Here is a 13,466-nt window from a genome sequence, read left to right on the forward strand (position 1 = left end):
CCTTTTTTTAAACTTTTAGTTGCCCTATCGTTTTTCACCTACAAACCCACTTTGCTGCTAAAAAACACAGAAGCATGTACTGCTTTACTTTAACTGTAAAGAAACTCAAATGTTATCAACACCTACTAGCATCCATGAACTAAGGATTGCCAAGCAGTTTCCCTTATAACCCTCTGCTTTTACATGTCTATAACTGCTATGATGAAATAGCCATCTTATGGGTTTAAATTTCCCACACATAGATTTACTTAAAGTGCTTTTGTCATCATTAAGGCTGAGCAAAATCCTTTAGCAGTTCCTGAACTGTGAGAGGAATGTAACACCCTTTTCCTTTTCAGGCTGCAGATGGATTTTCCTTGGGTTTTTCAATGTAGCATTTGCACTTACAAAATAAAGCTGCACAAGCCTGTGTGATCTGGCTGCATATCCATTGTATGTCCCTCATTAACGATCTCACTTTGAATGAGGATGCGCACTCCCAGCTTGCATGGGGAGAGCCAACCAGGCAGATGTGCTGTTAAGCAAGAAAGAACAGCCACGTGTTTAGAAATTCTGACAGAGAGGTGCTTAGAAAATCTTATCCCAAAATGGAGAGAAGTTAGAAAGCATTTGGGTAGGGTACACAGGATGAACACAATGATGCCGAATTAAGTTAGCTACACAGCATGCTGCATATACCTTTTACAGTCTCAGCAAAAGTGGCTGCGACCTCTGATAGTCCCTGCTCAAATCAATTGCCGGCTGAAGACTCCCATAGCATGCTGCACCATACTAGAGTGCGTGCTGCCCAAACCATTTCTCCAACCTTTACCTCCACGGTTGTGATGCTGAAGTGTCCTCTGATGAAGCAATGGGTGGACAGAGGTTTTTTCCTCCTTATTTTTGTTATTTCACTAATATACAGTCAACTTTGCAATTATGATATCCTGAAATGTTCCAATACCTAGAGAATATAAGGTAGGAACCAAAACAAGCATTCACAAATAATTATCAATATCCTAAGGAATTTTATTTTCTAAAGTGAGATAACAAATGCTAAAGCCAATGTTAAATAAATATGCAGTTAGGTCTAGTAAGACATTTTTCTGAATTTATCCATTGCTAGGATTAGCACTGCAGCTCCAGTAAAATCTGACTGTACAAGAAAATCGTGACCACTATCACATATGAACAGGTTAGATTTAGGCTTTAAGATACCAAAATACAGGTTTTTGTTGAGGTTCCACTAGTGACAGTGAAGGGAAGACTCTTTTCCTTAATTTGTCTTCAAATTCAAGAAATTTAAGAGGTATGTTACATTTTGAATCTTAAATCTTAAATTGTGAATGAACACTGTATAACATTCACTTCCAGAGGGATCCTCCATCACTCATAAAGAACATTTCTATGTATTTTTGAAGGTTTCTGAACAAATTTCTGTAACAAGATCTAGACTACAGTCACAAATATTGCCACTGAACCTAACCTCTGCTCGACATGTTTACTGGAAAGAGGATATTTTTTAACAGCAGAACACACACTACAAAGCAAAAGCCAAAGAGTCCTGTTGGCAAGAGCCCCAAATTCACCAAATGCAGAGAGGTCAAAGAACACAACTTCTCAAAAGAAAACCCCCCCATGTTTTTAAACAGCTCTAAGCTAAAATCCAGCTACAATCCAGCTAATTTTTTGAAGTCTTTAAGACTTACATTCAAGACATATGTTACTCTGCAAAATTCAGAATGGGTTGCTACTTTTTTTTTCTTTCTCTTGATAGAGTAAGTCCCTTGAAAAGCTCCAGGCCATTGAATATATGTAGGGTCTTTTGCTTTTGCCTCCCTAAAACCAGAAGGCTCCAAATACAACAAACTCAAAAGACCGATGAAAACTGACTCATTTTGAATATTCTTGTCTCAGAAGATTTTAGCTACTTCTCTGAGAGATGGCTGAGTCCTTCCCTGCCTCTTTAGAGACAGCCAACACCTTTCTCATTGACTGTGAAGTCCAGAGACCGTAATAGCAGCTCTACCACAATCCCTACAAACTGCTGAGTGCTGGAATGGGAGATTTGACAGCTGGTCTGGCATGAGGCTTCTGTGAAGTTGCGATAATTTGATAAAAAGGGTAGGGCACTGAAGTTTTTCCCAGCATCCTACTGGTCAAAATCTTGACCCAACTCCTTGCCATGCTGTGGTCTTTCAATTTCTCTGCCCATTTCATTACCAGCTTAAGAAAATAATGATATGAAAATAGCAAGAGAATGCAATCCTGCTGAATAATGTGGGTTTTTTCATTCCTCAAACCATTTGCTACACTAATTAGGAAGTGAGCCAGTTAAAAGCTCTTGACTAATCTCCAATTCTTGCTCAAAAGTTAACAGTGAGATTGTCATTGCCAAGGAATTCTGTAAAATTACTTAGAAACCAGAAAATTGGGATGTTCTGAAATCTAGTATTTCTTTTTAATGTACATGCAATTAGCGACATCGATGAGACAAAAACTCTTTGAGGCAGGTGCTAACAACTGGGATAATCATGATGAAACAGAAACGTAAGTGTAAGTAATCAAACACACTAATTTATTTCAAGAAACACTTCCATATTCCCTGACAGTGGACATTTTTCTTTTCTAAAATTATATTACACTGAATTTCTACTGGCCATTTTTCTGCTTTTAGTAGAAAACATCGAAAGGTAGTTCCACTAGGAAGCTTCAGTGATTATTTTTTGAGGATTTCTTTAAGTCAGCTGTCATTAATATAGTAATAGAATTAGACATTAACAAAGCTTTTATTCCTCACAAATAAACTTCAGTCCCATTAGTGTTACAATTAACTTCATTAAATATTTCTACCTATTCTAGTTAAATGAAAAGAAATTACCATTACATGACAAAATTTGCTGACTGAAGAACTGTTATCTCCTGTTACAGCAGCACTGGATTTGGCCAGTACAGTACAATGGGAAGGCCATGTATATTCATGTGATACTGTCTGAACATGCTCTGGATTAAGCTCTTCATCTTTAGGTTATGGTCACCCAAGGTTCAGCTTTGAGCTGGTTTGTATCATCCAACGGACCAAACACTGTTCCATGTTCTCAAAAGGAACACCAAATTTTAGGTTGTTATTCCTCAGAACAATTAGACATTTCACCCCACCTTCTCAAGTGTTTCAGGTGTTGGGTTGATGCAGACAAGGGAGAAACCTGCTAGAAAAGGCAGCTGCAAATCCACTCCATTATTGCTGTACTCACTCGAATTAATCACTGTGCTTTTCCTCTAGGTATAGGTATATTGTGAACTGCAGTCTAGTCCATACTGGGTCACAGATGAAAAGAAGTTTGATGCAGCTTCAGCATGGTAAAATCATTCTTGATGCCTGCTGAAGCAACACAGACTACCCAGGGATTTCTGCTGATGGAGAATGTGGTTTAGGCTAAAACTAACATACCAGGCATCCCTACAAGTATGGATTTCAATCACCATTAAGCAAACAAAATACCAACTTGTGCAAACTTTAGAACATGACATGCGGTTACAACAACACTAATTACAGCAGGATCTCATGCAGTTCTTTGTTAGTGAGCAGCAACTTCATATCTCAAAAAGCCCTGAAAAGAGATCCAAGTTGTAGGACTATTTGCTCATGTTTACATGAAACTTTTTAATACTCTGAAGGCAGGTGCTAAAAGGAGATGTTGCTATACCCTCTCACACATTGTGATTCAGTTCATGTCCTAACTCACCCAGCAACAGGCTCCTTGGAAATAGCAAGTCTGATCCTTGATTTTGACTAAGATAAAGATGGAAGGACTGCTCGTGTAAAAGCTTTTTGAGGCAGTTAAATAAAGGGACCACAGTGGTAAATACTGCATTACTTAATACTAACTTAAACCTCTAGTCAAACTCTGAACATGGAAAACAACATGACAGTTCCTATTATTTTGCAACCAAGTAGAGCAGTATTGATTCTTTGTCCTCTGAGTGCTTGTACAGATTATGGCTGCCCAGGCAGACATCAGTAAATCACCTGGCCCCAGTGTTTAACTCTTGTGCTATTCTATTTAGCTAACAAAATCTTTTTGTTCACTAATGAGGTTTAATAACTTAACACTTAGCATTGCCAATATGAAACACAACCTTACCCATAACAACAGTCTCATCTGAATTACTCTAAGCAGTAAGTCCACGATGCTGGCTTTTAAAAGCCCGGGGTTTTAGTACTGTAATAACATTCTTCATTCCTGCTGAATTTTGTGCCCCCTACATTAAATCCAAATTGTTTGAAGCTTTATTTTCTCCTTACTCAACCTCACACTGCAATCTTGGAACATTTAAATTCATAAATAATTGAAAAATAGAATTTGACAATGGTCTTAGCACTAAAAATTTTAACTCTCCTCTCTATTTGCAATGAGCAGTCTGATCCAGAGTGATTGAATGTATGCTTCCCAATGGTGCACTCCACAAGTAGTGGCATGCTCCTTGCCAAAGCAAGACCATTAGCTTGTGGTGAAATCCACCTTTTCCCCTACTCTTTAGATATCTATCTCCTGTATCAACCCAGAATATGATTTAGCAATATGAACTGGTGTAACTTCATAGCAACAAGATGAAATATTTACTTGTGGCTGCTACTGTTCTGCTTCCCTCTGCCCTCTTATGAACATGCACAATGTCCTACCAGTAATGACGACAGGATTCTGCTGTTACTTTCCTATCCTCTGAAGACAGGGCAGATCATTTTGTGTTGTCTCATCAAAGATACACTTGCCAGCATTTTACATACTGCAACCACCAGCTCCGTTCAGCTTGTTATGGCAAAGGTAAGAATCCCCCCTGCCCAGCCATGGTACTAGTATTTTTTATCACCAGATTATACACATCTGTTCTATGTGTGGATAGGTCAGGCTGGGTAACATGTAAATGTCTGGAGTAATGTTTCCCCAGGTATTCTGATCCTGGAGCAGAGGTGACAAAGGCATGACACGTTTGCAAAATACTGCTCAAGCAGGGTATCTTGCTGAAATTAGGTAGCTTTACTTATTTCAGTGGACGAGAGCCTGGAAATCTTTCCATTTCTAAAAGATGAGTGAACCTGACCCACCAACCAGGAGTTCAAACCCCAAATAAATCTACCTGAAATTAATTAAAATTTTAAAAAGATGAGATGTCATGTTAGTTGAGATTGATAAACAAACACTAATGCTGTAAAATGTTTTCCCCATTAGTAAATGTGACACTTTACAGGAACATGAATTATTAATTTTACATTTTTGAGCATTGCTGTGGGCCATGTCTTTTTCAAATCTCCATTGTGATGCAAAGCACTGGGGACCTCATAAGCAAAATGGAACAAACTTTAGTTCATATGTACATCAATTTGAATATATTATCATTCTTAAAGCTGCCTTTTATTACCTTAAGAATTGTGTTCTTCTAGGATTATTGCTTTGTCCTTTATGCTACTTGATTCTGTGGGATATTTTTCACCATATGAGTCACAAATTTCATTATCACAGCCCTTCTCTACAAACTCTTCATCTCACGTAACAGTTCAGTATAAAAAGACAGCTTTCTCATCTATAATGTCCATGTAACTTCTATGTATTATTGTCATGCATAGGCGCTTCAACCCTGACATTTCATTGGAACTGCAATCTCTTCAGTGATAGAAAAGCTCCACCTGATTTTCCTTATGCTTTGTATTGATATGAAGTCTGACTTGCAGACTGAGGTAACAATCATTCTTTGCAATTTTTTCCACTTTGTGACTCTTTGTTTCACTAGTGTGGCAAACCCAGAGGTGCACCACAGCTCTTTATTCCCACCCCTGCAAGTGCTGTAATAGTCTGATTTCAATAGAGGGTCTACCAGCAATAAACTCAACAATTTAATAGTTGAATTAGAGCTTCAGGATACCTTTCAGCTATGGACTGGTTCTGTCCATCTTCCCACTTACTTTTTCTCCTGCTTTCATTGTTTCATGCATTGTGGCATCACCAAAATAACTTTGCTGAGCAAACTCTATGAAGCTAAAAAAGACTCTTGATTCATGGTATGGTGCTTTCATTTACCCCTGCCAAAGGCTAACCACAAGCAGCACATCAGCTGGAGAGACCGGAAACCTCTGTAATAGATTTCATTCAATGCTTAGCTTTGATGCATAGTACTAATCTCTGCTTTGAATCCACAAACTTCTCTCACTTTTTTGTTTTTCTATCAACACATAGGAAACACCACATAACTATACACAGGCCTGGAAAGGATGCTGTGGATAAAGCTATGTTTCAAATTTTCTACATGACAACCTATGTTATGGACATTAAAGTCTCATCTGGGCATCTCTTCCTAAAACTACTTAATCCATTTCATCTCTAAATGACAACATGTAGCATTGCTAGGCAAGGATGTGGATCATAATGGACAAATGTATTACACTGCATATCCTTTATCTTTGCACCTAAATACAGATTAATGCTTGGTTAATGCCAAGAAAATTGTCAAAATGTGTAATCCACATGTCTTCAGTTTATGCCCCCTGTTGGATCTATTCATATTGTTTATAAGTGTCAAGAAGCTTTTCCAGAAGAAAAAAAAATCAAGCCAAAGTTCTTCAGAGCAATTCATATATTGAAATCTACAATAGCAAGATTTTATATTACCTGTATATCTTTGTGCATTCATACAGTGAAATTAAACACTATCCACACAAGTAGTTTAGAAATACCAGATTTCGTAACGGTTCTTCCATTATATGCAGTTAATTACTTAATGAACTACCACTCAGTAAAAATTCCATCATTTAAAATTTCATACAGGAGCAAAGTAGTGATCCACATCTGAAGCAAGCACAGATCAAGTTAATTGTGTGTGCATGTTACACAGAAATTGTGTGTTACATCAAGAGGATTTTAAGCATTAAGTAAACTACTGTTAAATGATTTGGAAAGTAAACAAACCACAGTGTTCCTTTGTTCACAGATACACATGCCATCTAATCTGCGGCAAATATTGGCATTAGATACAGTAACACTCATAAATATAATAGCATATAGTACTGGTCCTTTAAAATTCTTACAGCCATGCAATATGCCTCATTTAAGATTAAAGCTTTTGTTTTTAAAAGGTCCAGCTTATATATTAAAATTAGATCTCCAGTCTGCCTTAATAATCACTAAATGTTATACATGCTGAGGACAAACCGTCCTTTATTCTACAAATACATGTCCATATATTGACATGTTTGCAGCCACACAAGAATTCCCAAGCCCATGTTCAGTTGAGTAGTCACAAAGTCAATCACAAACACTTTTGCCACATCTAAGTATTAGACCATCAGCTTCTCTTTGGGTACAGAATCATTAACAGGGTTGAGTACCTTGCACAACCCTCACTAGAGCTTTTCAATATTGAAGTGATATTTAACAATGATTCAGAAATTCAGAAATTCTCTACCAGCAGCAGGACAGACTGGGGACAAGACCTAAACAGCCTAACATGGAAAGTGCTGGAAAATAAATGATGGCTTTGATTTTTTTTCTGCCTTAGAGTCTCTCATGATTCTGGCCACAATAGTCTGGACTGGCTGCCATAGGTGTAGAAGGGGTATCTGGAAGCTGGGTGTAACACCAAAGCTTATGGTGGTACATGCGTGTGAACTTGTGCATTTGCGTGTAACTCACTCCACCTCTGCACACATGGAAAAGAGCGTAGACTGACACAGAAGTGAACACTTTCCCTTCCTTTTGCAGTATCGCCTATTCTAAGTGCGGTGCTTGTTTGAATGTTGGGTCTCAGCACTTGTGGGAACAGAGGTTTAGGCCCTGATCATTTTCATATTAATCCCCAAAATACACTGCTCAGCAGAGCTACTGATGCTATTAAAGGGTTAACATGTGCACTTCCCTAGTCATGTCCCACCCTCAGGAGGAACTTCAGCTCTAAATATGGCCTTCCAGACTGCAGAAGTATTCCTGTATGATGCTAAACTTGTACACTGTACATCTACAGTATTCAAACTGTATTTTACTGGTAAGTTTTACTTCTCATAAATTATTTGTCAAGTAAAACCTGACAAATCCTTCTCAGACAACAGTCATCATCCAAGGACTTAAAAAAAGCTTGACTCTGTTATCACCAGTGAAAAACACCAGGGACTTTGGGGGTTGCTGGCAAGAGTGGGTTGCATGAACAGTGGGTACAGATACAACACAATATTATACTTAACTATAAATCAGTAATTAAATGATGTTGACAGTTTACCTATTATAATATATACCCCAAAGATATGACACCATTTTTCAAACAGATCTTAAAATTAAGATCAGTAGGAACTAGCAAAAGAACCACAGAAAAGAGCATTCTTATTTAATCCCTCATACACCAAGTCCAGAAAAAGACCAGAAAAAAGCAAGAGAAACTTTCCTCTGAACATCATACCATCCTACATTGCTCATCTTCATTCTGAAAGCTGGTTGATTTACAGAAGGAGATCTGCAGACATGAATGTTACACATGTGGTTTTGCAGAGAAGCACAGCACAGTGATTAGTGCATTAACAAAAGTCCTGTACTCCTCCATGAATAATGTTGGACCTTATATTCCAAGAATAGCGCATACGTAATAGCATGGTATTGTCTTCGCTTTGTTTTAATGAGAAGCAGAACCTTAGCAAATAGATAGTGTGTCAGTGCTTGTAATGCTATCTGCCATTCAGGTGAATGTCCTCTGGTATGATATTTCATATAAAAAATGCAAAGGCTTTTGCCTCAGACATATACATGGATTTTCTTACCTTTGGCTCCATTGAAATGAAGCTGTGGGTACCTCTACTTGAAAGAACTGACCTTTTAATTGTTTTACTATGGTAGAAGTGGTAGTAATCCTTCAGTGTTCCAATCTGTAAGGGGAGAGAAGAAAAAAAGAGAGGGAGATTTAATTTATGAAAACCAGTTTTCTGGTTTTCATTTCTAAAAGTCTATAAATTATGCAATTTCCTGTGTGCTGAAATGTTACTTGAACCCAGTGATCATCTTTCAAATGAAGGACATATGATATGAAATGGATGGAGTGTCCTTGAGGCAGTAACTGCATAACCAAAGATTATACTTGAGCTGCTGAGTCTGGCTGTATCTACGTTTTTAATGTTTAATTTATATGCAGTATTTTAAGTAATTCTATATCATTCTATATCCAAACTGTCTTCAAATGGCAAGTATAAAAATCATCAAATGGCTATATGGTTATTAAAAAGCATTCCATCCAGTTTGCTTAAGGAAATGTACTGTAAAATGCACTAGATTTGGTTATTTATATAATTAAATTATAAAAAGGATGTTCATCGCATTAGACTATACCAAAGGAACAGGCTTCTCTTCCTGCCAAATGTGAGCAAGAAAGAAGTAGCAGAAAGCAAGCAGTAAGTTCATAGGATAATGACTAGCTCAAAGTACAAAATTAATTCATGCAAAATTGCAAATTTCACAACAGTACAATAAAAATACTTCTTATTCATCCCATCAGTACACAGTAGCAATGTAAATATTAAATTAAGACAGCCTTCACAATTTGACAAAGAAATTTTCCTTTCCAGAATCATTAATATCTAAACATCCATCACTTGAAGCTTTAGTTTCACGTACCTATAAAAAAAAATAATTCAGCCTCCTTGGCTTTAGGGAGAATGTCTCTCCAACTCATTTGGAATTTAACCTTCTATTTCACTGTGAATCTTGTAAGACACTTAATAATTTAGTTAGAAGTTCCTTAATGATGAGAAAAAAAGGGGCAATTGAGCTTACTGTCATTTCAAGTTGGAACTCAAGGTAGCCTCAGAGAACAGGCAAATAAATCTGAATGAAATCACCAGAGAGGATGGAGCAACACTCAAAAACTCTAATCTTAAAAAAAAAAACCAACAGTATTCTGAATTTGCATCTATAAGAATACATGTTGGAAACTTGAGAGTTCAACAGTAAAGGTTCAAAGAGAGCTGGAAATAAGCCACTGAAACACTCCAAGAATATGCTCTTAGAATATGAGAAAACAAAAATATTGAGGAAAATATCAAGGTAGACTAAGAAGAAATATTGATAGAAAACTATTATTCTCAAGGATCACTTGAATATTTTACCTTAAAATTTAAAGATGTAAACAGCACAGGGGAATGAGGGAGAACTTTTTTTGGAGGGAAACCCCTCCCCCCAACAATTTAAATTAATTCAACTAATGGGAAAAATGGCAACAGGGTCTAAGATATTAATCCCAGTCTGTGCAATTGGTCCATTGGTATCTTCATTTCAGGAGCAATGACTTATGTTTAGTTTAACATGCAGTTAAACTGAGTTAGTTTATCATAAATTAAATAGGAATTGGTTTGACTAAGCCTAATTAAAGTATATTAGCACTGCGATAATAATTTCATGCTGCCTTCTCTTTGAAAGGCAACTCCAGCTGAAGTGGTGCAACTCTATAGCATGGATGAGCCCTGTCTCACATCTCCATATGCATGCCCATTAATAAACCCTCCTTAAACATATATGGGGAAGTCTTCTTGTGGACACCTCAAAGAGCTGCAGCTGAACCCTGGGCCTTCTGGGGAGGTCCCTGCTGAGTGGAAGCTAGCCAACATTATTCCAATCTACAAAAAGGGAGAGGGGGAAGACCCAGGAAACTACAGACCTCTTAGTGTAACCTCAGTTACTGGAAAAACGATGGACAAGATTATACTGGGTACTATTGCAAGGCATTTAAAGAATAATGCAATCATCAGGCACAGTCAACATGGGTTCACGAAGGGAAAGTCCTGTTTAACTAATTTGATATCCTTCTGTGGTAAGGTCACCCGCCTAGGGGGTGAAGGGAAGGCAGTGGATATAGTTTTTTCTGGATTTTAGTACGGCTTTTGATACTGTCCCTCACAGCATCCTTCTGGACAAGTTGTCCAACTGTGGGATGAGTGGGTTCATGGTGCGCTGGGTGAAAAACTGGCTGAAAGGCAGAGCTCAAAGAGTTGTAGGGAATTGGGCTACACCTGGCTGGTCACCAGCAGTGTTCCTCAGGGTTCAATTCTAGGGCCAGAATAGGGTTCAATATATTTATCAATGATCTGGATGCAGGAGTTGAATGCCCCACTAGCAAGTTTGCTGATGATAACAAATTGGAAGGTGCTGCTGACTCTCTTGAGGGACAAGTGGTCCTGCAGAGGGTTCTGTATAGATGGGACCATTGGACTGTGATTAATGGGATGAAATTTAACAAATCAAAATGCTGGATTCTGCAACTAGGACAAAGTAAGGCCGGGCACAAGTATAAACTGGGAGAGGAGTGGCTGGAGAGCAGCCCCGCAGAAAGGGATCTGGGGGTGCTGGTTGACAGCAGGCTCAATATGAGGCAGCACTGTGCCCTGGCAGCCAGGAGGGCAAACCGCATCCTTAGTTGCCTCAAACACGGTATAAGCAGACGGTCAAAAGAGGTGATTATCCCGCTGTATTTAGCATTGTTGTGGCCTCACCTCGAGTACTGCCTGCAGTTCTGTGCCCCACAATTTAAGAAGGATGTGAAGGTCCTTGAATGCGTCCAGAGGAGGGCAACAAAGCTGGTGGAAGGCATGGACAGAAGGCATGTCCTGTGTGGAGTGGCTGAGGACTTCGGGCTTGTCTAGTTTGGAGAAAAGGAGGCTGAGGGGTGACCTCATTGCTCTCTGCAGCTTACTGAGGAGGGGACATGGAGTGGGAGGTGCTGATCTCTTCTCCCTGGCATCCAGTGGTAGGACATGTGGGACTGGTTCAAAGCTGCACCAGGGCAGGTTTAGACTGGACATTAGGAAGCATTTCTTTACCGAGAGGGTGGTCAAACACTGGAACAGGCTTCCTAGAGAGGTGGTTGATGTCCCGTGGCTATCAGTGTTTAAGAGGCATTTGGACAATGCCCTTAATACTATGCTTTAACTTGGTCAGCCCTGAATTGGTCAGGCAGTTGGACTAGATGGTTGTTGTAGGTTTCTTCCAACTGAAATAGTCTATTCTCTTCTACTGCATCAGAAATAGTCTATTCTCTTCCATTGCATCACTTTTGACCACATTAACTAGAGTTTACTCTGAGTTTAACTGCCTACAGCACATTGAATATCCCCTAGCATCAGGCTACTCTTGCGCCCTTTTTGAATTATTATTATTTATATCAACCACTGAAATTTGATGCCGTGGTTAGCAACAGTGCAGGTGATGGCATGCTTCCCTGAGACAAAGGGGTTTAATCAGCCACTTTCCGGACATTTCCTGGACTCATCAGTAGCTTCAAACAGGGTTGAAGTGGTAACTACTGGAAAGTGATGCTACTCTTGCTCCTTATGTCCTCAGAGATCAGCAAAGTGCACATACACCATACCAGAGTACTCTACAAAGGTTACAGACCTTTTACGGACCTTGCTGTCTTCAGAGTGAATTAGAAACCTACTACTCTGTGTGTGTGTGTGTGTGTGTGCGCGTGTGTGTCTACACAAGCAGACACATTTACCGAAAAAACGGAGCTCAAGCAGGTAACTATTTTACCACTGCACAGAACTGCACAAACAGAAAGGTCATATTTTAAGGAAAATAAACATCTGTCCTGCTTTGTGCTATACAGATATCAATATCACCCAGTTCTCTGTGTCTTGCCTTGCACTAGTTTGTGGATTTTATTTATTTATATATTTACTAAAGATAAACTCTAGCTGACCCCTCTAAGGACATCCAAACCAGCAAATTTAGGAGATGACATAATTGCACTCCTGGAGGTCCTACAGTTTAGCAGTACTAAACCCACAGAAGAGACTGCAACGATCTGTGTGCTCTACCTTCCAGCCAAAGGAGGACAGCCTGAGGCTTTGTAATGCTTGACAGCTGTCCTCCCTCTGAAACCTTGCACTGAGGAGACAGAATTAAGCCCTTAGAATTAAGTGTGGTAATTGTAACGCCATGTCTTCCAGGCACCATCAGTTTTCAGATAATAACAATTATTAATAATCATAATTAATTAAAATGGTGAGATCTACAGCTTCAGTTCATAACTGCCAATGAAATAAAAGGATTCCAAATCTTTTAAGCAGAATTTAATTCATATTCACCAACTGCCAGTGCCTCTCACAGTAAGGTAACACCAGCATTATTAAAAATTTTATTGCCCTCTTTTCCCTTAATGGGAATTTACTTAGACCTTCCAAATCCTTGGACCACTTGGAGAACAGTTAAACCATGGAAATATAGCATAATAAAACTTATCATTATGGATGTTCTTGTTAAATTGTGTTTTATACTTTTAACTACCAGGTCTTAGAGGCACTCTCAGAGGAAAAGCAATGCAAGGACAGAAACACCAGATTGCAGAGCTAACTACCTTAGAGACTGATGGCAATTTAACTGTTTTATACTTGGGAAATCTTTGTAATCTCCTTTTTGACCTGGAGGACCTGATTTCTTTAAAAAGAAATAGAGAAACATTCC

At 38.7% G+C, this 13,466-nt stretch overlaps 1 protein-coding gene across 2 annotated transcripts in view; it reads right to left on the reverse strand.

Annotated features, from left to right (window-relative positions):
- The window catches only part of PCSK5 (proprotein convertase subtilisin/kexin type 5), a 256,481-nt gene that overhangs the window by 222,138 nt on the left and 20,877 nt on the right, over window positions 1-13,466 (reverse strand). For both annotated transcript variants that reach the window (XM_075021033.1, XM_075021034.1), the window contains exon 2: window positions 8,777-8,881. In XM_075021033.1, the coding sequence (XP_074877134.1) occupies window positions 8,777-8,881 (105 nt within the window). The remainder of the gene's footprint in view (window positions 1-8,776; window positions 8,882-13,466) is intronic.

Source organism: Buteo buteo, chromosome Z (assembly GCF_964188355.1).
Source record: "Buteo buteo chromosome Z, bButBut1.hap1.1, whole genome shotgun sequence".
Lineage (NCBI taxonomy): Eukaryota > Metazoa > Chordata > Aves > Accipitriformes > Accipitridae > Buteo > Buteo buteo.